This window comes from Cygnus atratus, chromosome Z (assembly GCF_013377495.2).
Source record: "Cygnus atratus isolate AKBS03 ecotype Queensland, Australia chromosome Z, CAtr_DNAZoo_HiC_assembly, whole genome shotgun sequence".
NCBI lineage: Eukaryota > Metazoa > Chordata > Aves > Anseriformes > Anatidae > Cygnus > Cygnus atratus.
The window spans coordinates 53,345,698-53,371,359 of NC_066396.1; the positions used below are offsets into that span (position 1 = coordinate 53,345,698).

Here is a 25,662-nt window from a genome sequence, read left to right on the forward strand (position 1 = left end):
GAATTGTGTTAGTACATACAATCCATATACTACTTCTAATGTCTTGCCACTTTTCCAGAAGTAGAGAAAGCATTTTTGTCATGACACATGAATGTTAAAAGTGAACGTGAGCTTCAGACTTCTGGAGATTTATCTGCTGTATATGTATTTTTTTTACCACAGTTGAAGTTCCAGCATAAAACAAAAAATGTACGTTTCTACTCAGATAAATTGTTCCTAACAGAAACTATGCTAAGTTTGTAATACTACTTAGGCAGAAGTATGTTCAATGACTTCAGGGCAAAGTAATGTATTTGCCATTAACAGTTGAGAAATCTCACAGAGGTGCAACACAAATGCAACCATTAAAATAAACATCATCAATCAAGAGGGAACAGGGAATTGGTTTTGTCTCTGTATATGATGTTACTAAGTTCCCACAGTTGTTATAAACACAGTTTGATAATGAGTAAGGCAGAGGATTCTTTTTAGACACCAGCGTGAGTTTCAGACAAAATAATTAATCTAATGTAGGATGATGAACTGTGTCTGCTGGGACAGTATTTCCACACGTGACCTCTTGTGTCTGACAAAAGAGCTTAGATACAGCCATTATTGTGCTTCTCTGTCAGTACAGTGGGGTGCTCTGGCAGGTCTCTCAGATTGTTTAATCTTATGATGTGGTCAACTTCTGGCCTTCTCATTCATGAAGATGATTTCTAGAAGTATTCAGTGAGCTGTCATTATCTGGTGACAACGTTAACAGGGTTTTACAGTAGTTATACAAGCAAGCATCCTCTTCTCCAATAGCTAATTTTATCAAAAGAGGAATAAACAGATATGCACTCCAAAAATGTACTGTAACAGAAAAAAAAATCTTGGCTCAAGTAAAAAGCCCATGATTAAACAAATCATGCAAGTGCTAAGAGACCAGATGAGAGTCCAGTTAAAAAGAAAGAAAAAGAAAAAAAAAAAAAGAAAGTAACAAGGCAGTGCATTTAGCAGAAATGTTTGGTGTGTTTTTTTTTTTTTTTTCATTCTAATGTTTGTGTTTATTCTTATTCCATGTGTAAGGCAGCTCTAAAATTCTTTTCAAAAGACACCTTGGTTCTATTGTAGCCAACCACACTCAGAAATACTGAGCTGTCAAAGCTGTGAAAATGACAGGCTGCCCAGCCAGCTTGCAACTGCAGCTACCAAGCCTTTAATTTAAAAAATGTCTGAGGCAGGATCTTTCTCATAGAAGTGAGAGCTTGACAAAGCATATAAGCTATAGAGAGCAGGATCTTACAGTAGGAAGTGTTAGACGACTAACCAATCGGCGTTGCTACTGACTGCTGTGATCAGGGAAAACAAAACTGCTTTATGCTAAAGGTTTGTCTGTACAAGAAAACTTACTGTTGTAACTGATTGTATGTAGTGGTGTGACTCTTGTGTACTGAATTTTACTACTGAAGAGCTGTGTCAATGGAAAAAATTATTGGTACAACTATCCCTTGTAAATCTGTGTTATTGGAACCTCAAGTGAAATACGAAGTACTATTAAAGCACGTGAAGTAATTTCCTATGCCTACTTTCGTCAGAGGTTGATGTTATTATTGCCTTGGTCTAGCTGTGCCTATCTGTCTAATCTCTCACAGACTTGCATCTTATTGTCTGTGCAATTTGGCTGACAAAACAGTGTGCAATTCCTTCCTAATCTATTCAGTACAAAGCCACCTCAACTAGCACAAAACGCTTTTATCAGTTGCTGTCTAGCTGTGCTGAGACAGATTAGGAGCACGCTGTTCTGCTGGATCTTCTGTGGGAGCAATATTCTTCTCCAGCAGGGAAGCAGTAAGGTTTCTAATCAGTCCAGCCATGCGAAACACTTCTGTCCAAGCACTAGCAGGCAATTCATAGAGTGCAGTGGTGACAATGGGCTTGTGGAGAGCTGTGCCCCTACGAGAGTGCAAAAAGGTTTAAAGCTGCTGCGGCTTTTAGAACAAAGGGGTAAAGAAACAATGTGATGTGATGGTGTGGGATCACACAAAGGCTTTGCAAATGCTGGTGTGACTTGACTATGTGCAGATTCAAATAGGCAGTGGAGACACTGCAGCTGCAGTTTTTCTGCCTCGTGCACGTGAATGAAGGGAGAATATCTTTATTAACGCCTTGAGCCGCATGTCACAGATGTTGTCACAGATACAGCCTGGTGGGTGCAACTCAATGAAAAATGTTCCTCAGCTGAGACCATGGCCTTTCCTGAACATCTGTGTCTTGTGCAATTGTTGGCATTCTGGGATAAGGCTTTGCAGTTTCCATTTAAGTCTCTGGTTTTGTTGGTGATTCCCCTGCATCTGTTCGGGTGGCAGCCGTTTTCCCTAGTATATCTTCTGCTTAGCATAGGTTGTTTTGGAAAACTTGAGTAAGCCAATGTTTGGCTGAGTTTTGGCAATCCTGCAAATGTGGCAGTACGGCTTTTTACTTTCATTCCAGACGTGTTAAATATCCCGCAGTGCTTAGTTTTTATTGTAAATGACCATATCTGTTAAGTACCTCGATCTGAAAATACTTCGTCTCCCTGCAAGGCTGTACTGGCAGGCTTTGGGTACAATACATTCTAACAGCAAAGGGTACAAAATTGCATTCGAACGTAACATCTATATCACTTCCGTTCTATAACAGGTCTTTCCCAGAATCCGGGGCAGTTTGTACTGGTCTGTATGATGCAGGTCATGAATAACATTGCTATCTTAAAGGACTCTGTGTACGTTTAGATAAGTACAGTCTGTATAGGTGTCTATTCAAGGCAGATGAACAGCAGATGAAATCTCTGAAGTAGAGAATGGAAATCTGTAGACAACCAGCTGTTTGTTTCCACAATAGGTTATCAAATGCTGGAATGTTCAAATAAGGATGGTCTGTACCCAGCAGAAGTCACACTGTAAAAGTGATATGGTCATATTCTCTATTCATTTCTTCTCTGCTCTTAGTATCTTTTCATTTCAGTGCATCAGTTGGCTTAACAACATAAAGTCCTTCAGACACAAGAAGTTTTGAAAATAAGGAGTCTATTTCTGGACAAGAAATGATGATGTTGACACTGCTGGGAGAGGAACAGTTCTACAGATTCTGTGCCTCCTTGTGCCTGCTCTTGAGAAGAAAGAAAAAGAAAAAGAGAAAGAGAAAGAGAAAAAAGGAAGGAAGGAAGGAAAAGAAAGGAAAGGAAAGAAGAAAAAGAAAGGAAGGGAAGGGAAGGGAAGGAGCGGAAAGGAAAGGAGCGGAAAGGAGCGGAAAGGAAAGGAAAGGAAAGGAAAGGAAAGGAAAGGAAAGGAAAGGAAAGGAAAGGAAAGGAAAGGAAAGGAAAGGAAAGGAAAGGAAAGGAAAGGAAAGGAAAGGAAAGGAAAGTTTTACTAGATTTAGATGGTAATAGCACTTTAGGATGTCTAGGTATCTATGTAGACTGTCCTATGCAAACTCCGTTCAGCTGAGATGCTTTGTGCTCCCTCACAAGTCACCCATCACTGTTCCTCAGGAAGCCATGGGGTATGAGCGCTTGTAAGATTTTAGCTTTGGGAAGTCAAAATCCTTGCCGCTTCCTTTTTCTGCTGGTGTGCAGCGGGGAAAGCCGGCGTTAGTCGCTAGGTGGCAGTGTGAAATTCACCCTGAGCTTACGGTCGCCGGCTGCGTGCAGGCAGGAAGAGGTGTAACAGGGACCCCCCTTTTTCCCCGTGCAGCGCAACTGATTTCACACCTGCTAGTTAAGCACGGGAGAGCAGCTGCTCGGTAAGTGAATGCACGGTGCCGCAGAGGGCTCAAGCACAAGTGCTCTGGCAAAGGCCCTGTGGTCACCTTCAGTAAAAAGCAGTGGTGTTAATTGGAGACAAATTTTTAATTAACTGAAGTGATGCAGAGGATTTCCTTGCTGCCCCTGACAGCGGACAGCTGATGCTGGATTTGGACTCTGTTGACTCCTGGTGTTCCAAAATAACTGGGTGACTAAGCCCCTCTGCTCGGAGGGTGGGTTTTGTGGTCGGTTGGCAACTTCTGTGCACATGCCTCCAGTCAGAGTCACATTTTCAAGCACCTTCAAAAGCTGGGAAGTTTTGTCTCACTAAAAGCAGCCTTATTATGGCAAGTTTCTTTAGTCCCTCTGCAACAGAGGGATAGGCGTTGCCAGCTGTTTTTGTTAACGGTGGTTGAAGGCAGAGGATCTGCCCCTGCTTCTTGCAAGTCAAGGGACATCTTGGGGCTACTGAAGAAACTGAGGGTGCTATTGTGGGTCCCTGCTTGTCAGGAAGCACAACCAAGGACCTCAGTGAAGTAGGGCAAAGACACACCCTTGCTCCTTACCCATATGTTTGTCAAAACCGAGTCTTGTGAGCTGCCACCACCACAGTGAGGGGTTTTACATGGATGAGGGGATGCTGTGCATGACTGTAACCGAGCCAGCTGGAGCATACAGGGCTGTTCAGGTGCGACTGCTTCCTATGTGTGTAGGCACTGATCTGCTAGGACATGCTACTCTCGCCCACTCCCACCTGTAAAGCTGGCTCTGGTGCTTCTGCAAGTGAAATGCTGCTACATCTGTACCGCTTGTGAGCAAGGATCTTGCTATTACAGAAGAGGTCTTGCAGTGTCTGGACTTCTTGAATTCTCATTCTTTTTTTTTTTCCAAGTACTTTGTTGTCTTCCTAATCTGTCCTGTCTGTTGTGTAAGTCATCTCTCCAGCAGACTCAAAAAAAAGCTCAAAAAAATACTTGGGCCGCTACCAAGAAGCTTTAGGAGGTGGAATAGAAAAGGAAAAGGGGGCTGTACTCACACTGTTGATGCACAAGCCCTTTCCTATCCCTTCTGGCAAAGCCAGTCACAGAACAAGAAGATGGCAGATAGAAAACCTTCTTCGGTTTTCAGACTCAAGGTGATTACACACATCTGTTCCCGCTACAGTTTACAGCTACATCTTGAATGTGAGTTTGCTTATGGCCTTACTAAACAATAATGAAAATACACTTTCTCTGTACATCATCGTGTGAGGTGTTCTCTGGCTCTCCTAACTGCCTCTTGCATTGACAGTTTCTCTACTGCAAATTGAGCCAAAATGACCACTTTCGGGTACCAACTTGTAGCCCATGTGCACAGCAGGTGCGAAGGGCTCTCAGTCACGGTAACCCCTTGCAACACCTTGCCAGCCCTCTGCTGCCTGTTAGAGGCAGTGCCAACCACCTTGCTCAGTCTTTTTACAGGTCTAGTCCACAAAGGCTGAGCTTTGCTGAAAGCTTCATTAAATTGAGTGTTCAGTATTTTAAATGGGCAAAGAAGAACCCAAAACACGTATTTTTAAAAGCACATTTTCAAATGTAATGTTGATCATTCTTTAACTGAAAAACAAAAACTTGTAAATTGAGAATAGAAAACTGATTGGCTTCTGATATTGAGAGTGCAATTGAATGAGAGAGATTCGTTTTAGGTAAGACCTCAATTTTTATTAGAAGGAGATGTCTGGACAAAACCCCCAAAAGTGTGTGAGTTCTAATTGTCATTAGTGGTCTCCCAGGCACACCTAAGTCCCTCTGCTGAAATTTTCTCTTGTGTCCTTGCAGAAGAAAGAAGAAGATGAGGGATGATTGGGTCTGGGGCAATCTGAAATTACTACTCATGCATCACTAATAACAGCTAAAAATATTACAGCAAATGGTTTCAGCAGAGGCGCCTGCTGCAGAGCCAGACAAAGCTGCCTAGCACACCCAGCAGTTCTGTGCATTTGCAGTAAGAGCAGTGCTTTCCCTCCAGGTCAGGCTGTATTGACTTTCTCATTTCTATTTCTAATTGCTAATACATTGATGGCCCTGCACATGACTGAGGTATTCAGGCTAAAATTTATAGGGAGAGATGAGGAAGGGAAAGATGAGATATAGCCCCTTGTGTTGCAGGATCGCTATACCGTATCCATGGCCAGGACATGACCCTCTTACCCTGGGTTTTATACCCCATGCTGCCAGCTTTCTGATATCACCTTATAGTATGGGCTCTTTCCAGCAGGAACAATATGTTTTTCCATGTTTGAAACCCCCTGGCATACTCAGAACACCCCCTGCCCCAGCAAATTCAGTGCACTGCATAAGGTAGCAGTTGGCTTAAATTTTACTGAAAAGAAACATAGATCTGAGATTAAGCGCTATCCTTTGCAAGGAGCAGCTTGTCTCTGGTATCAAACGGCATCCAACCACAAGAACAGGCACAGAGCATGACCCAAAAAGGCCAGATAGGGCCACTCAGTGCTTTGAACTCCCAGGGAACCCGCCGAAGAGTGGATGTCATTTTGAAAGAGGTGGGGGACAGCAGGGAAGAAACGGTGAGAAGAAGATCAGAGAGCCACAAAAGCCGAGCTCACAGCCAGCAGCAGTGTTGTAGCAAGGCTCTGAGAAACATGTGCATACAATATAGCTGAGAATGAGAGGAAGAACTGTTTGTAATGATGAGCAGATATTGTTTTATTTGCTTCCTCCTGCTCATTGAAACAGGGCTTTGTAAGTAAACAGGATACACCCGGGTATCTCCTCCTTGCTGGAACAGCGCTTGAGATTCTCTGCTTCTGATTCATTCCCATGGAATGGAGTCAAAACAGCAACATATGTGGTTATCAAGTAGACGAATACTGGTCGGTTCAGTGGTAACCTCCAAAGGAACAGTCATTATAACTCTTAGAAATGATAAATTATTTTTTTTCTTTGTCTTCTTCGGACAGGGAGCGGAGATGGAATTCGGAGAATTTTTGAGAGCTGTTTCTATTTCTTCATACCGTGCGACTTCAAGTCCTGTAAGAACAGTATGCCTGCTGGAACCATGCCATGACAAGGCACTGGTGCTGGTATGCAATCAGTGAGAAATATTTCTGTAAGAGGACAGAATGACTTGATGAATTTTCAGTGTTTGCTTTGGCTCAAACTCTTCATGAAGCATTGGCCAGAAAAGCAGAAGAAAAAGAGGTAGCAGGGGCACTGTAACCTTTGTATCGACACCTGGTGTCTTAACCAGCATCAGAAACTGAAGAAAGGAAGAAAACTCTCGGTAGTGAAGGACAGATCTGGAATAACCTCTGAAAAGTGACTCCAAATTAGAACGTTCTGGAACAGTGAGGAGAACAGCAAAAGAGTTCCCGTTTGTTTGTTTGTTTTTTTATTTCTTTTTTTTTTTTTTTTCCTGAAGCCTGGGTACATTTGCTGGTGTAAGGAAAAGAGCAACACAGTTCTAGCACTCTGTGCAATGCCTGCTTGCTTATGTCTGACTGTGTGCGAGTGCTGATCAGCTTAAATTCCCCATGACATCTGTCTGGCTTCCAAAGAGGTTTTGGGAGCATGCAACATCTGTTACAGACGGGCTGGGGAGAAGGCAGTGGTATCAGGGTACGTGTATGCAAACACAGGGGTGCCACCAGATGACACTGCGCATCCCAGCAGTGTCCAACCTCCAAAAAAGAGGATTTCTAATAGAAGTTTAAACTGGTGATGAGCATCATATGGCACATGTGGTTGTGCTCAGTTCAGTTTAGCCCCAACACCCAATAAACTCCCCAGAGGAGGGATGTCCCTGGTGACACATCAAGCCCAGTGGGATATCTCTTTCAGTGGGATGCTTGTACTCCAAAGGACACCAACAAGCAAAGCCATCTGATTTTCCTGGTGACTCCAAGTTTGTTTGTGCTGATACTCAGTGCTTTGGGTGCTTCAGGCTGGACTGCACGACACCATCAGTAGGCCTGGGTATTTGGAAGGAAAGAGGATTACGTTTACAAGCAGTATTTATGTGGAAATACCATGTCCTGTCTAGCATCCATCCACAGGAATCGCAGAATCGTTGTGTCTTCTGGTCCGTTATGATGGCAGAACAGCTGTCCTTGGCACAGGATCCAAAACAAAACAGAGTAAGTTCGGTAGGCAAGCTTCTTTCAGGTTTTTCCTTATAAATCAGAAAATAGCAAGGCTGCTTTCCTCTGTTTCGGTTTAAAAGCTTTCCTCACAGAGCTTGCTGAACACAGCCAGTAAGCAGCTCTGCGTCACATCGAACGATGGCTGAGCGAGAGGAGGCATAACAGCAGCAGTTAGAAGGGAAAGTGTAGTGGGAGACCCTGATGTGCACCTGTGTATAAGGTTCATTTGAGTGTGTGAGCAGTCACAGTGTCATATTTGTCTTACGATGACTGGACTCATCCAGCCAACTGATTTATGTAAGTTATAGACTGCTCTGATGGCAGCGTATCTTACCTCCAGATGTGAAGCAGAATCATCGAGCAGATTAATGAAGACAACGAGGATTCAGTGTTTCATGCAGTAGGATGCTCAGCCTCGCTGATAAGCCCAAGCAAAGTGTTGAGGAGACCACATATTCAAGTGGCTGTAGTCTGGTGGGAATAGCACTGATACGAGCAAAACCATCACTTCAAGTAGCCTGCAAAGGGGTGAAAGATTTCACGTATATTAATGGACCAAGCGGCTCCTAACCTAACAGTTTTACCACTTACGTCACCTCTAGGATGACTGAACTCAGTTCATTATCTGCACTTGTCCTGCTCCTCTCCAGGTACTGAGCTCTCCTGCAGTGGCAGGGAGAGGAAACGCACGCGGCTACACAAGCATCTCCTCCCTATTTCACAGGGTTCTGCTGCTTTCAGGTACAAATTTTGTCGTATTACGGTATCATGTTGGGAAAAGTTATGTTTTTTCTTCCTTGTTCTCACTGTGGCTTATACAGTGGCCTAATTAGTTATGAGATCTGGGTCTCTAATCCCTTGCCTGCCTCTGACCTTGAGTGACCTTGGGTAAGTAAATTTTCATTTCTCAGCTTGCATTTACCCAAAAGGAAAACGCTCATGTCGACATTTTTTTCCTTGCAGCCCTACACCGAGCCTCACCTATAGATTATTCTGCCACATGGGAGAGAAAGAATGAGAAACCTGATTATGGCAGGTTCTTCCCTCAGGGACACAGGGATCCATCTCCATGAGAACTTTGTAAACCTCAATAAAATCTCTCTTTCTTACTCTACCTGTGGAGTAACAATGCACGGATTTGAAGAAAAATGCTGCTCAAAACAAGGGCAGTATAGGTTGTTAACTACCAAGTTAATGCAGAGGTGATAAGAATATTTTTGACTGGTGGCCGTGACCTTGTAAAGGACCTTCAGATTGTCTGATAGGCGCCTCTGTCCTTACCCGGCTGGAGTTGTCGCATGCTCATCCATGGAAGCATGGGTGCCTTAACCTTTACCATATTTGCTACTTTTGAAGGGGAGATAATCAGCAAAATCCCCTCCGAAGGATATAAGCAGGTACATTTTTTAAGTACTGTTGCACATGCTAGCATATTATAATGTGATTCCAAGAGTGTCAAGGCTTTTACCCATCCTGCCTCATTTAGAATAGATACTGGCATTAAGGCAAGAAAGCAGTATATAATTACTGTTATATAGAATAAATAATTCTGCTTGTCTGCCACAGGCTCCAGGATTGTTTCAGAGAAGTTTTTTGCTGGGGAGCTCCCCAACATGTGTAGGACTAACATGTGCATTCAGGGGACTTTCATGTGAATAATGCTTAACAGGGGCAGGAAGGGTTATTAAGCCAATTTGTAACTGAAGTGTGGAGAGATGAGGTGAGTAGCCCAAGGTCTTGCAAGACCAAGAACTGAGTCCAAATCTTCTGGGTGCTCCAAAAAGCCTTATTTGCAGTTTGTGTTTTACCAGATGCGTGGAAAGGAGCTCCTCATCTTGAAGGTGAGTCTACCAGTACAAGGATAAAGCTGAACATGGGTCAAAACAGCAGCATAGTGCTCAGGGTGAGGCAAGGGGACAAGATATTGCCAGCCAGCAGAGTTAGCATCTTGCATGACAACTTGCTCCAGAGCTCTTCTAGAAACTGAAGGGTAGCATCAGCTAAGAGCAGCTGATGGTCTGCATTTTGCACCATGGTGAGACAATTGCTGCTTGCATCTAAAAATGCTGGTGCTAAAATACAGTAGTGGGACACGTGACCCATTGCCCCACTCTGTGCACTGCTGCTGTGAAAAGGTGTACAGACAGGGACAGCTTCGCCCCTGCACTGCCTTGCACGTGCCCCTTTCACTCTTTTGTAGGGAGTACTATGACATTTGCAGATTTCTTGTTAGCTTTGTTTCATCTGCAGTGTTTCTTGCAAACTTTGCAAGGCCGCTGACTCTTGCCCTGCTTGCAGAAGCTGTGAAGCCATTGGCTCTCTTCAGCCAAAATGTCACTCAGTTTCTCCATACAAAGGTATTGTTCGCTTCTCATGAAGACGCCCACATCTTTTCAGGCAGGATGGATCTGGGTTACACTCTCAGTAGGCACAGTGGTTATCAAGCTGCACTTAGGCAAGGGAGTAATGGAAGTGAAGCAAGTAGGCAGAATACAGGGGGAGAAGTGTGTACAAACACGTCAGGGGGAGAAGTGGAGGCATCACACAATTGGCATGGGGGTGGTGCAGGGAATGAGGCTGGCATTTTCTCCTTTCAGCTCTTACTGTTCGCTTCAGCCTTTCTTTGCAGCTCGGTGCTTGGCTTTCTGGATTGTAGGCCCTCCTGGCCTTCAAAACAGACTACAGAGGTACTTCACCACCATGAATGTACAGGGATTGCAGGATCAGGGCAGGTGCACAGGGGCTGTGGCATGACGTGGGGTGCAGCAGGGAAACTGGGGGTAGACTGTAAATTTATTCATGGAACGGTGACTGGGGAGGAGAGAGCAAAGAGGGAACTGAACTTAAAGCCTTTAGCAGGAAGAAGGGAAGATAGTGAAAAATATGGAGGTGTTGGGGTTGTAGAGTTAAAAGACGGAGTGGGGTTAGGAGCAGGGTAGGAGATGAAAATGCAGAGTAAAATGAAAGCAGGTGGAAGTAGCATGGATTGAGAAGGAGAGACTGTGCTGTTCAGAAAGAAATTTGGGGGAAGAACAGGAAATCGGTGAGACAGGCAGCATGGCAGCAGGATACTTGATATACCCAATGTACATCTGAACCAGGAAGGAGCACAGCCACGTCACGAGTTTTTACTCGTTTGAAGACCGACTGCTTTCACGGCAGGACAGAAAGCAAGTGTGACGGGACAGAAAGTTCTCTCTGTGCAGAGAAACTGAGCCTTGTCCGGACTTTGGTGACGGACGGCACGTGGGGCCTCTGTGTCCTTCGCTGGGCTGGAGAGTGACGGGAGGACGCTTCTGGCAGGAATACTGGAATACTCTGCTGGCCTGAGAAAGAGAGAAGATGAAAATAAAATAAAATATAATAATAATAATAACGGGGAAGAGAAGGATGCAGTGCCTGCCACACATTCCACAACAAACCATTCCACAAAACGTCCAGAATGCGCAACAATAAGCGACTTGGAGCACATGTGGTGGTCTCGGTTCTCCCTTTTTTAATATTTCTTTTAAGAAAAAGCCGATGGATGCTCTTCCCCAAGCCAGGCTGGGTCTGGCAGCTTCACCCCCGGGGCCGCACCGAACCCCTCAGACGCCAGGCCCCTCCACCGCCGGGCCCCGAGCCCTCACCGCCCGCGGGCCGGGCTCCCCGTGTCCCGTCCCGTCCCGGCAGGACCCTTTTTTTTTTTTTTTTTTCCCCCTTTTTTTCCCCCTTTTTATCCCCCGTGATCCGCGCCGGGAGGGCCTGGGCGGCGCCGAGCGCCCCGCTGGAGCCTGCATTTCCTCTTCCTCCCGGAGCAGGAGAGGAAGGGGCCGGCGGCGCTCCGGCAGCCCCGCCGCCGCCGTTGCTGCGGCAGCGGGCGGAGCGGGAGGGAAGGGAAGGGAAAGGAAAGGAAGGGAAGGGACGGGAAGGGAAGGGAAGGAGGGACGGAGGGAGGCGGCGCCAGGGGCCGGCGGGGCCCGGAGTCACCGTGTCACGGCGCCCGGGAAGCCGCCGCCGCCGCCGGATCCGCCCCCCGCAGGGCGAGCGAGGGAGGGAGGAAGAGGAGGAGGAGGAGGAGGAGGAGGCCGGCTGCTCGCCGCCTCTCATATTTTGGCCCCCTTTCGGCCCTGCCCCCGGCCCCTCTCCTCTCGCACCGGGGCTCCGTGCGTGCGGCGGCAGCGGCGGCGGCGGCTTCGGCGGGGGGTGGCCAGGCCGCAGCGGCGCCCGAGCAGCCCGCGGGAGCCCCGGGACGGGCCTGGGCCGCCGCCTCCGGACTAGGATGTCCCGACATGAAGGTGAGCGGCGCGGCGGGGGCGGCGGGGCCCGGGGCCCGGCCTGGCGCTGCGCCCCGCCGGGCGGACCATCATGGCGCCGCCGCCGCCACCGCCGCCGGGAGGGGGCCCGCGGAGCCGGCGGCGGCGGAAGAGAGGCCCCGGCGGCGGCGGAGGGCGGCGGCCCGGCCGCGCTCTGCAGTGTCATGGGCGGCGGGGGGGGGGCGGCAGGCGGCCGCCGGCAGGGAGCGGGCCCCGCGCGGCCTGACCGGGGCCCCGCCGCTCCTGCGGGCCCGCCGGGGGCTCGGCACGGCACGGCCCGGCCCGGCCCGGCCCGCGGTGCCGACGTGTCCGGGGGGGAGAGGGAGAGAGAGGGGCGGTGCGGCCGGGGAGCAGCCCCGGGGCCGCCCGGTGGTGCCCGCGGCGGTGGCGGCCGGAGGGAGGCCGCCGTGCTGCCGGGTGCTGCGGGGGAGCTGGGGGGGAAAGGGGATGGGTGGGGAGGACCGAAAGCCAACAGGGGGACTCGAGCAGAAAGAGGACAGTTTTGTGGTATCAGGAGAAAAACCCCTGCGTTTCTTTTATTTATTTATTTATTTATTTTTATTTTCCCCAGCGTTTCTCGCAGCAGGTAAGGCGCTTCGAGCGTAGTGTGGAAACACGCCGCGAAGCCGCGGCCGGTCACCTGAAAAATACAACTTTCTGCCATGTTAGGAACTTAGCCCAGCACCTGTCTCCATTTTCTCCCTTATCTCGTTCGGCTGTTTTACCCAGTCTTGGAATGTTTTGGCAGAAACGCTACAGGAGAATTCGGTGTTGGTGGGTAGTGTGGCTGGCCTCTAGCTGGTGGCTCGCTGCTGGACAACAGCGCGTAGGAGATTTTCGGTGTACGGCCTGCACATAGCTTGCAGGCTTCTTCTTCACGCGAGTAAGCACGCTTGTTTATCAAACAATTGTCTTGCCAGAATCCACAAGCCATCTTTTATTTGGTGAAGTTAAAATTTAGTATGGGTACCAAACCAGCTCTCACTTTTCTCTCTCCCACCCACCTCCTTTCCTTATGGAATACCTCTTTTCCCAAGAGGGCAGAGATGAAGATGCTGGATTTGTTCATGACTAAAGATGCAGTTGCTGAAAAATAATGAGTGTAATGAGGGTTGATCACAGAGTTTTCGTTAGTGACGTTGTGTGATGATGAGCTCTGTAAGTCTGTCTATAATGTTTGTAGCAACGATACTCTACAAAGTACAGTAGTAGGATGCAAACTTTTCTAGACTGAACAGGTAAAAATTATGGAAGCAATATCGTGTGTTGTTTTCATGCTTTTCAGAGATAAGTGCATGGGCATTGTTTTTTTGAAGTTTGTGGTATTTGCTGTGGTATTTTAGTGTCTTTTTTAAAAAGTCCTGATAAAATAAGTTAGAAATATAGAAAGTTGGAAAGTCCTGACCAGCCTTTCTGTTAAGGCAGGGAAAATCTGAAAGTAAGGGGTTTCCTTCCAAGTACATTTCTGATGGAGGCAATATCATAAATTTCCCTAGTGGGCAGCAATTTTTGTTTGTAGCAGTGATAGTTATATCCCTGTGCTTGGATACTGGCTTTGTTGGTATTTAGGAGGAGTGATTTTTAACAAAACCAAGCTTAGTATTTTCTTTCTGAACCAGATTCTTCAGTGTTTGTTCTTTCTAGCTGTGATTACTTTGAAAAACTGAAATAATTTTCTTTCCTTGTAAGTGAAGTAGTTGGGGAGCGTGAGTTCTGGTAATTTCACATTGTGGATGTAGACTCTTTGAGTGTGCGTGTGTGTGTGTGTGTGCACGTGCATGACTGAAACCATGAAATTAAAAAGGACATGTATTGCTGCATCTTTGTGATAGATTTTTATAAAAATCTAGCTTAATTTCTCACTGCTTCTCCTTTTCCTTCATGTTTCAGATCTTTTGTTTTAGTCAACTTTACTTACGGGGTTAGAATAATTCCTCTTAATGTAGGAGGCATGCTTTTCCAACTTTCTGGAAAAGAGGCTTAGAAACTTGATTTTGTTACGTATACAGAAATCATTAGAAGTGAAATATTCACAAAAAAGTACTTCTTGCTGCAGGTCTGTATAATGTCATTCACAGCTGACAATTTTGATCCAACGCGACTTAGTCGGGAGGATGTGTCTTGGTAGAATATGGTGCAAGGGAGAAAAGCAAGTTTTTATAAGTGACAACTTTTCTGTGTGTTCCCTTTAAAATGACCCCTCCTCTGAGTTACAAACAAGGTTTATTGATTGCTCCTGACAGAATCTGGAACGCTGTACCAGTTGCATGATGGGAAGGGATGTCTCTGGTAGGGTAAATGCTAGAGAAGTTGGTATTCCAAAGTCTTGGGACCCTAAATAGGCCATAAAAGCATCAGATGGAGATTTAAGCTGACACTCCATTAGGATTCCTTGACTGTCTTCTTTGGTGTAATTGTCTATAAAAATGCAGTTTTTACAAAAACTGCACGTTTACTTACAAAAGTGCAAGGTTTTCTTGCATCTTTTTTAACTGTTTTTGTACCCTTTAGAAAAAATGGAACTGCAGTCTCCCTTTCCACAGTGTTTGCTTCTCACAGGTGAGCTCTGGGCTCACGTTTCTCCCTACTTCAGGAAAATAGGCACAAGTATAACATGATCTGTTGTTCCTCTTTCTTGAAATGTTCATTCTGTGTTTCAGAGGCTTTGTGGTAATACTGTCAAGAGTAGTTGTTAGCGTTTATCCACCTTTTGCTAATACTACTTATTTCTAATTTTTTAAAACCATCCCTGTTCTATGACTTGGTGTTAGGAAACTGGTTATTCCCTGCCTTTGGTTTGGTAGAACACAAGGTGAGGTCACCCCCTGCTCCTGGTTTTCTTGTCATTCCCTTTACAGAGTGATCCACCGTGTTTCTCTGGGTTGGTCCCTATGTTTAGGAGTAAGTGGTGGTGCAATTCTTGGCAGCCTACAAGGAACAGACAGGTGAATTTTTATATTCTGGAAAGTATAGCAGAAGGTATTTTGCATATTGTAAATCTTCTTTCTACGGCTGTGCGTCGAGTAATGACTGTTTTGTACAACAGTGCACAGAACACAGAACAGCATAAAACAGAACTATAACTTCTATAAGTATCATTAGAAGACCTCTTTTGCACATCTTTTGTAAAACTGGGTTGCTGCAGCATTACTGGTCGTACAAGGGGCTGGATTCTGTTTTCCTGTCCCAGCAGTTCCAGAGGGCTCCCGGCAACACTCGATTCTCTCTCCTGCACACGCTGTACCCCTCCTCCCCGACCCTCTTCCATAGTTTGTTTCTTATTTGCATTTAGGGATGTATTCTTTAAGCTTCAAAAAGCTAGTAGCAGTACAAGTGGCTTGTAGTGTGTTTTCTTTTGTGTGTGTGTTTTTGTTTATTTTTTTTTACTGGTGCCCGTTTGTCAGCACTTCTTACGAATCAGCAGAGCTTTGCAAGGCAAGTAATCTCAGTTCCAAGTGAAGAAAAGTTACAAGTGGATGGTAATAAGGTACGATCCTTAAGTCAGTTCTTTATTTGTAATGGGAGGGTAAATAAATGCATCCTGGAAGTCTCCAGAACTACATGTGCCAACCATTTGAGAATGGTTAATGTCAGGGCAGCATTAGCTCCAGTCTTTTAGCTGTACCGTGGAAAGATTGGGAGTCTGGGCCAATGACATTTTCTGTATGGTCAGGATAAAAAACATAAATAAAATGTTATCCATAATAAAGGTTTTGAAAACTAGAGTAACACCCGATCCTCCAAATTATACCATATGTGTATCGTACTTGAGCTGTAGAGTGAAACTACAAATTTCTGTCAAGCCAAATAACGTGTAGCAGCTGATATACAACTTTGAATATTTCATGTAGTGTCCGTTACACAGTTGCCACCAAATGCAAAATTAATGTACTTTTGCATGCAAAACTCTTAATTCAGGTAATGGAACTGCACAATTTTCATATAAAGTACTCTAGGCGCTGCGTTGGTGGAGTATTGCATTTAATAATGAAGAAATGTATCTGTGAGACCAGTTAGAACTTGGTACAATACCTGAATGTGCACTGGCGTGATAATTTATCTAGTAAGAGTATGTCTAGGACACACAATATGTTAATGTTAAACCTGAACAGCTGCAAATGTGATTCAAAATACTGGATCACAGTAATTTGCTTTATTATTGAACTATTGTTTGTTTTCAGCAAGAAACTGAGTCATCATTTAATAATAATAATAAAAAAGAGCTGGGTATCTCAGTGATATTTAACAGCCACAGTATTTTCAGGTTTTGAGGAAGCTACACTTTCATTTAAGAACAAAAAAGGTTTATAGATGATGGCTTATGAAGCATCTTGCACGTGAACCACTATGATGATGTCCGTGCAGCGTATGTGAACAAGGTCCTCCAAAAATAGGTGTAGAGAGAGACCACTTTTTCTCTCAGGCTTGTAGTAAGAATTAGTGTCATGGATCATTCTTTGGGAGACAGCAAAAAAAAATTTAGATTTAAATGGTTGGTGTTGAAAGGTCGATGGTCAACACCTTAAGCAGAAAAACGGGTGTAGAACTTTGATATGTCTAGCATCACTGGGTGTGCGTGTGGGGAGAAGAGTGGTTAAATAACTCTTGGTTACAAATGCTTGTTTGAGCTAATGGTGACTAGCAGGGGCTCCGGGGAAGTGTGCAGAGAGAGACACAAGTTCTGTGAGCAGTACTGGGCAAACGAAATTGACACCATCTTAAATAAAAAGATTTTATTTAAGTAGTTTTTCAGGTACTTTGCCTATTTACACTGCTGATACCATTTGAGAGAGAGTTGTTCAACGACAGTTGTGTCGTTGTTGTTACTTCAGTTACTCCGTTTTTATGTTTGTTAAGCGCAATGACTAATACAGAAAGTGTTAATACGTTTAAGAAGCTGCTGGACACAGCAGCACCTTTGAAGAAGAGCGCTCCGCTGAGCCCCCCAGGAGCTGGGATATGTCAGAATTTGGCTGCAGACAGCTCTAATCCAGGCTTCTGTGAGTATCCGCATTGTGCAATTACACAGCTGTGTATAATCTGCTCCATGCTACCCCAGCCCCCGTTGGGGTGCCTGGGGGGCTGCCGTGTGTCAGAGCACGGCCCCGTTTGGGACCATACGGGGAGCGAGCAGGTAGGGGTGCTGCCGAAAGGAAGGGTGGTTGAGGTGGTGACAGCAGAGTTTTGTTGTGGAAAGTTGGATCAACCCCACCTCCTTCCTCCGCTGCAGAGCTCACGTGGAGGGCTAGGCAAATCACTGAAGAGAGAATACAGAGGTGGCTGCTTGATGTTTGTTCCTTATTTTAGGAAGGCCCGACTTGGGCTTCGGGGGATCTGAGCTTTTACAGCTGCAGTTGTAGTAACTGTGATCAGCTTTGAAAATACTCCTGACCTGAGAAAATGAAATGCTCTGAAAAAATGATCCTTTGGCATCCCAGATTGAGCAAGTAGATTTGGTAGGTTTGTGGTTTTAATCTGTCTTGTCTTCCATCAGTTTCAAGGGGGAAAAAAGTGGCTTAGAAGTGCTGTGAAAGTTAATTAGCTGATATTTATGCTACATGGAAATCTTACTGCCGTTTCCCTGTAAGCACTTCTGTATCAGAAAATCCATTGTCGATGCAAATTTTTAAAAGTGTGTGGTAAATAAAGGCTCAGACTGACCAGTGATGATAAAACGGGTATCTGGTTGTTCGCTGAACACCATTGGCCCTGGTGCACTGAGCGAGGTGCTGTTTTCCTAGGAAGACATGTAATTGTGTAAGACTGCATCTCCTGTGGATTTGGATCACGGATTGGTACTAAGATGCCTGTATTTTAATACCAGCAAGGGTTTGAGTTTCCATGTTTTTTGTTCTTGGAATCACTTAGGAGGCTAAATCCTCCACGCAGGACATGTTCTTGCCTCTGCCAGATTTAGACTAGATGGGCAGATTTGGTAGTGCTGTGTTCTGAAAATGAAGTCGTAATGGAGAAGAGATTTACAAGCTTAACTAGAGGCAGAAATGTCAGTCCCCCATACAGAAATGGCATTGTAAGGCAGTACGCGGCTTGGGTATACCGAGTTCAGAGAACTCAGAGTAATGTTAGCAACTCGGGACATGTGTGAGGAAGAATTACTGCGTGGATAGAAATTGCAACGGTGTTTACCTCAGATGACTCGACTCCTTTCTGTGTAAGAATCTGTAATTCTTATTTCCTAATATGAGAAGGAGATATTTAATGTATTCAAGAAGGTGATGAAAACTGAATAGAAGTGCTTTTTCATATAGTACGTAAAGAGATTGTGGAACTTTTTTTAGTGAAGGTTCTTGAGTCTGGATAACAAGTATCCAGATTAAGCAGCTAAAGCTTCATGCATCGGGCCTTGTGACTATTTCAGACTTAAATGTGGCTGTGGAATATCTCAAGTCTGATGTCCCATTTGGTTCCTTTACCTTTCCCTGAAGCAACACCTGAACATCTGGTTTGAACTTATTCCTATCATCTTGTGTTTTTATGGTCTTTGTGGTTATTCACATCTTCATCCCTGCACAACATTACAATAAACTTTGACACTGTGAAATAGGTCTTTTTTGAATTCAGTGCAGAGCACAGAGAAAAGCTCAGTAGCTTTACTGGCTGATAGTGTGTAAATCAGGGCTTCAGGTTAGAGCAGTTTAAAAAGTTTTATTTGTCTTAGGTTACTGACATTTACTAAGTTGATGAGTGAGGTCTGTCCCAAGTTAAAGTTGTGGGGAATTATCATATAAATGTCTTCAGCTTCAGTACAATTTTCCAGTCACTCGTGATTTCTCTTAATCCATAGGTCTCAGAATAATATTTCAAAGGTGCATACAGGTGGTCACTTGGTTTCTAGCACTGGAAGTCATGGGTTCTCAGTTGGAATTCATTTTTAAGTATGGGTAGAACTCACTGGAGCCTCCAAAGTACTTGGAGAAAAATACACGTTACATGTTTTGAGAGTGTAGTTTGGGTGTTAGGGGGAGGTTGGATTTGTTTCATGAAACTTGTATTTTTTTGATGTTAAAATATTTAAATAAATTTTTTTTTAGTCCTAGTATATGATCTGGCTAAGTACCAGAATTCTCATTTTTACTATCAATTTGTCACCCTGCAATGAGTTTCATGAATGTATTAACTCTTTTCATCCTGATTGCTTTATTTGGAGCTTCTAGGAGACTTGCTTTTAAAGTTGCTCCCATTTGCAGCTGGAGACCTGGGTAAATCTTCTTAATCTTTATTATGATTAAACAGGAAGCCTGGACACGGGAACAGGTAGAGAGTTCCCTTTCCTGAAGGCACCAAGGAGGTTCTACTAAAATGAGGATTAGTGTTTCTGTACTTGATTTCAGTGAGGTTTATAGGTCCAAATCCATTCTTACGAGCTCTTGACTCACTTTAACACTTCAGTGGCATACACTGTTTCCAGCTATTACTTCCATGGTTTCCCTCTGATTTGTTTTTAATTCAGTATTCACATAGAATTTCACATTTTTATCAAAGTATTGCTCCAGATTTGATTTGAAGCATCCCAGTGTAATCACTGACAAAATGCAGCTGAATAAAGACATCAGTTAAAAAAAAAATCATAGATTTTTTAAAAACATCCTGCAAGATACGGATGAAGTAACAGTTGAAGTTTCAGAAATATAAATCTGGATCATAACTCCATTTTCTTTCTTACCTCAGGTCAGATTTGGTCTTCCCCCATCACTTCTGCCATGTCCTGGTGCCAGATTCTTTTTGGGAGGCAATGTTTCTTGTCTTGACTGACAAGAGGTGCTGTCTCTGGTAGGATGAATTCTCTTCTTTGTTTTCCTTCCTTTTGGCTTTGAACTTTTATCTGTCACCTTCTTATTTCTTTGTCATTGTTCTTTTTTCCCTTTGCTGTGCTGTCTCTCTCCTACTTTTGTTCCTAGAGAGGGCGATTTTCACAAAGATCTGTGGATGCTGTAGGCCCCTGTCGGGGTTGAATGCAACAGAAGTTTAATGCCTGCCTCTGTGAGCCTCTTTGAAAAACAGAGCTCTAGTATTTCTTGGTAACACAACTAACCCTGGTCTAGTTAAGAAAATAACTGTTTCCAAAATGTTTCTAGACAGTGGGTTCTCTGGCTGTTGTAGAGATGAACGTGTTTTGTTGTTTTCAGATGAGATGAGGCAGCTTCAGGAGTGTAAAAAAAAAAAAAAAAAAAAAGTGTTTCCTTGTCAGGTAACACCAAACCATTCTTACAGTATTTGTTGAGGAGGGCCGTTGTTTAAAAACTTTTCATTAACAGTGGATTGCAAGTGTGGGTGGTATGTATGGACTCACTTGTGTTAACTGATTGATACTAAAGCAGCCAGTACTCTTGTCTGAGGGGTGTTGCTGTTGGCCAGCTCTCTTGATTGTATTTACCATACAAAATTGAAAGGGTAAGGTGAAGTCTTTATGTACAAATGGTCTGGAAATTAGCATGGATTAATTGGACAGATGGGACGAAGTTCTTTTAGAATATCAATATTCATATCAGAGTTGTAATTTTAAACCAGTTCTGCACTCCACATACCAAATGAGTTGTTCTTCAGATGCTTAATAATATAGCGGGAACCCAACGTCAGCTCCTGGAAGCAAATATCCAGGTACATGCCTGGAATGGCAGTAGGATTATTTGGAGGCGTCCTGCATGTGGCTGTTTGGATAGCAGTGCTGTGAGCTGTTGAAGTTGTGATATTCTCTGGATACCTACCTCAAGTGTCCTGCCCCAGCAGCAATAGATCGTGCAAGATTTTCAGGGTCAGGAATTTATTAGGTTATAATCGTGTAATGACTTCTGTTATTGTCAGCTTGTCTTTGCTTCCATACAAATAATTCTGACAAGGAATAGTGTTCAAATCTATGGCAGTGTATTTTTTTTTCGTTACTTAACAGGGTTTTTTGTGTATTAGCTGCATGCTTAGAAATTAATGTTCACTTTAATTTGAAATTGCCGAAGTCTGAATAAATAACTTCCTTGGTTGGACTCTTTTTTTTACGATAGTTAGAATGAAATTAGCTCTGAAGAAATCTGGGGTTTAGACACAAGGGCTTGTCTGTGCTTAGGGTCCTATCACTTTCACTTCAACAAAGCAAATGCTTGCGTTATTGCAACTATTTGCATGTGCTTTTAAAATAGGTGGTAATGAGGAGATGTGCGTAACACAAATGGTTTTAAGTGCACAGTTATTATGTGTATGCAAAATTGCAAGCTGAGTTGTGGATTGTCACTGCAAGTCGAAAATGTACGTAGTGAGAGGCAGCCTGTAGTTCACTGGTGAAATCGGGTTGACGAGAGCAGCTTTGCCAGGAGTAATGATGGTGGAACGTAGGTCACGACTACACAAGCATGGCTTTACCACTGTGATTTGCAGAGTTTCTTTGGACTTCGTCAGCATACATTCCAAAACTAAATGTGAGTCCGTTAGCACCTGAATTATGGTTAGTATTGTTTTTTCATATGTCCAGAGTAGTCTTTCTCCCTAAACCTGGCTGTGGAAATGAAGTAAATGGAGAAGGAACATTCAGGATGCCCTCATCAAAGAAAGACGACTGAACTTGGCAAAAGTAAACCGTAGAGACTGCACTGCTTCTGATGTTGTGCACGTAACATTCTTGTTTTTCCAACCTAGATGTGCATAAGATTGCTCACATGAAATTAATTTCATACCTGTCCCCCATAAGATGAGAATGCCAGCAAGCATGGTTTGATCTCTGACCATACAGGTGGAAGAGTATGTTACTCCTGCTGTAAACAACGACCAGGATTATTTGTTGTTTTGTATAGACTTGCATTTGTTACTTATATTAATTAGATACCTTACAGATTTAACAAGACGGAGTGAAAACTATGTGGAGTGTCTTGGTACACGATTATGTCAAATACATTTTCTAACACTTTTCTGCCTTGGTTATCGTCAATTTACATTTAAAGATGAACAGTTAATTTGCCCTGTTGGCTGCAGAAAGAAGGGATGCTGTGACCTTCTCGCCAGTTGTTTTGGCATAAGGCCTGCAAATTGCCAGGGGAGGATCTGAGAGAACAGCAAATTTGTCCTATTCTGGAAGATTTTCATGGGGGGCTGAGAAAATAGCCTGAGATTTTGCTGTAGAAGAGTGGCTTTGTAAGTGGAGGATGTCTTTAGATTAATTGACTCTTACTGGTCAAACTTGCAGTGGTTTGCATCCCAAACTGCTGCCTGACGTTTACTTAGAAGCAGAGGATCTTCAGGAAGCAAATTTTCAGGTTTAACTGATGATGTCACATTAGAAAAATATACATATGAGTGGAAGATTTTAATATTTTTTTGGAAGGGGTGGAGTTTGTAGTCTATTCTGGTACTATCCAGCTTTAAAGTGTTGGAGCTAGTTACTGTAACTCAGAGCTCAGTTAATATTTTGTTCCTGGAAGCGTTAAGAATGCAAGGAGGGTGACCACAGAGTTGAAGAAGTGTGTTGTTGAGAATTACGTGCCAGAGTGCAATTGTCTAGTCAAGAGTAAAGTACTCCAGGCTGTTAATTGGTCAAAGACTCCTGACTCTGGCTTTGAGGAATGCCATGATGTATTGTTTCAGCGCTAATATTTCAGGTCAGCAGATGATGAATACTGTTTGTAGTCCTTGCATTGTTTTGTGTCGAGCTTCTTCAAAACATATCTTTCCTTCTCTTTAATTCATAAATCATAAATCATTACTTTTGAAGAAGCAGTCACTTTCTTAGCTGGGTATGTCATTGCATTAAACATCACTAATATGGAAGAAGGTGCTGCCTGCATGCTTTTTCATGGTGCTAATTATTTGGAGGTCTTGACAGTGTATAGCAGTTGTAAAGGTCCATACTGTAGTTTCTTCCTGTTGGTCCAGGAACTCTAGCGAAGCTGCTAGGAACCTGAGGAATGTCTCCATAAGTGAGAAACTACAGAGGAAGTATTTTGAATGATCCAATAAACTATATTCAAGACAAAGCAGACCTTAGGGCACAAGAAGACTAAAGAATGTGCATGTACATTAATAGGGTTGTGAATCCTTGTGTTTTCCTCCTGTACCGATCCTAAAGTGTCTTCCAGTTGTACCCAAGGAAAATTGACTCTATTGGCTGGACCGTTGACTCTTAAGTTGGTATTTGTGGGTACTGAAAGATGCTTGCAAACAAACAAAAACGTTTCAAGCCTCTGCCTGTAAAATATATTTTATGTGGACATTAAGGTCCACATAAAATGTATGTATGTATAATATATGTATATATAATGTACGTATGACAGTGTCATACAAAGTTAATGTAGGGTCTATAAACTGTAGGAAGGTATGAAGTGCTGACTTGGTCAGCCGAGAGGTATATCAGAGGAGTAAGGTAGGTGCCAGCTCTAGTGCATGCAGAAGACCCTGGAAGGAAAGCAGCTAATGCTTACTGTTTCTTGTAGGAGCTGCTGTGGTGTAACCATCTACAGAGAGCTCAGAAAACTTGTTAAAATAACAGTTGGCTTAAAGTTGTCCTAGGAGTGCAGACATGCCATACTGCAGATGGCTCCGACTGAATGGGCTGAAGGTCTCTCTTCATCCTTGCACCCTGGTGACACCACCTTGAGAACTGCCAAGGTAAACGGTTAGAGTTTCAAGCTCATACCCAGCCTCTGTCCTGGGTGTCTGCAGGCTAGGAGGCTGTGCTATCTTGCTGGTAAAACTAGCTGCGTGTTTCTGACATCCATTCGTAAACCAGACTTAAGAATCCAACGCATTGTGTAGTGAGGCAGTCTTAAAAATATTTGTGTTTGAAGAAGTGCATGTGAGGGTGAGTGATTTTCTCACAAGCGTCTGAGAACTCAAGATAGCTCAGCAGTTTAGTGGTCAAGCAGAGTCTGGTAGGAAATGGAGAACAGAACTTTAAGTTAGTTAGAAAATGTAAAGAAAGCTGTGTGTTTGTGTTGTTACTGAACTATATCTGTTTCTGAGGTGCAGAAGCGGTGAGGTAACACAGTGAAAATCTCTTGTGTCTCTGCCTTCCCCAGCTTTATATCTAGGTTTTTCTTCAGTACTATATTTATATTATAGTGTTCAGTTCTTTTTTTTTTTTCCTAATAGATCATTTATAAAACTCTCTCAATGAAGATCTGTCAGACTTGTTTGTACAGCTGATTTTTCCTAATCATTAACGTACTATTTTATGCATTCTGTAACTGCAGTGTGGCACATGAGCCTGCAATAACATGTAGTGAAACCTAGTTGGTTTTGATACTACCTCTCCTTTTTTCTTCAAATTATGAAGCAGCATATCTGTCTGTTCTGGTAAAATGCTGTATTGCTAAGTATGTTTTATTCTTGTATTCAGATCAGCAAATAATGTGAAATGTCTATAAATTACTGCCTATTCTAATTTAAAAAAAATTGCCTAATTTTCAAAAATTGTCTTTTTTGTTAAAACTTAGTTTCCACATTTTTAGATCTCTGTGGGAATTAAGTTTGGTGGTTTATTATAATTGTTGTACAGTCATTACACTGGGTTCCCGTAGTAAGTACTGCTTTGCAACTGTAAATTTCAGACTTCTTTCATCTGGTTATTGATGCTTTGTGGGAATGCAATTTTGCATACGTTTTTGATGTCGTTGAATCCTGAATGTCATGTTCTATAGCAAGGCTGAGTGACTGATTCTCTCCTATTCAGAGGAAGGACACGAGGCTGCAGAAAGTTCTTTTTTATTTATTTATTTTTTTTCTGAGGGAAGGTGGTGAAACTGTGGTACCTGTCTGACTCTTGTGGTATAGGTCGAACAGAGAGCTTAGGAAGTTTCTTCATTGAAATTTATCATGGGGATTTGAGAGATTGGCTTATGGCAGGACAGAACAATAGATTTGTGGGGTTTTGTTATTTTTTGTTTTTGTCTTGATTTTAGTGTATCTTTTAGTGTTTCTATATATAGCATATATTTCTAAACAGAACAGCTATATTGAAACCACAGTAATTGTTTTAAGGGTCCTCCTTCACAGCTGTTGTCCCTTCCTACCTCAGCTGAAAATATTTTCCTTAAGTACTGATCTAAGTCTGTCTTCAGTTTCTAGACAGATTGGTTTGTTTGTTTTTTTTTTTTTTCCTTTGAAATGGTGGGTGGTTATTTTCTGTTCTAGGAATAGTAATGAACTCTCCTTTCCTATCCTTAAATTTCTTAATATGATTGGGACTTTTATGGCACAATCACAGTGAAGTTGATGAGCTTATTTTGTACCTTCTGCAGTAAATTGATCCCTTTGTATCTGGTTTGGCAGACATGGGAATTTTTTTCATATATAGCAAGTGATTTTTTTTTTTTTAGTGTGTTAGATTAAAAATCCAATTGTGTGGTGTTTTTCCTGAGAATCACATTTAAGGATGGGTTTGAATGGAAGTATTAAAAATAAAAAATGTTTTTTCTTTTTTTTTTTAAAAATGAGCTTATTACAGTAAAAGCAATAATTACTGAAGATTCATGAAC

General features: G+C 43.3%; 1 protein-coding gene and 1 long non-coding RNA gene across 2 annotated transcripts in view; one reads left to right on the plus strand and one right to left on the minus strand.

Moving 5' to 3' along the window:
• Positions 1 to 7,154: 7,154 nt before the first annotated feature.
• On the minus strand, positions 7,155 to 11,564 carry LOC118256866 (uncharacterized). The gene is made up of 4 exons (XR_004781369.2): positions 11,315 to 11,564; positions 10,974 to 11,218; positions 8,227 to 8,410; positions 7,155 to 8,034 (listed from the first exon to the last, which is right to left on the minus strand). It is a non-coding gene; the product is annotated as an uncharacterized LOC118256866 (long non-coding RNA).
• A 128-nt stretch (positions 11,565 to 11,692) lies between these two features.
• The window catches only part of KCMF1 (potassium channel modulatory factor 1), a 53,813-nt gene continuing 39,843 nt past the window's right edge, over positions 11,693 to 25,662 (plus strand). The window contains exon 1 of the mRNA XM_035564222.2: positions 11,693 to 12,169. Within this exon, the coding sequence (XP_035420115.1) occupies positions 12,154 to 12,169 (16 nt within the window). The 5' untranslated portion in view covers positions 11,693 to 12,153. The remainder of the gene's footprint in view (positions 12,170 to 25,662) is intronic.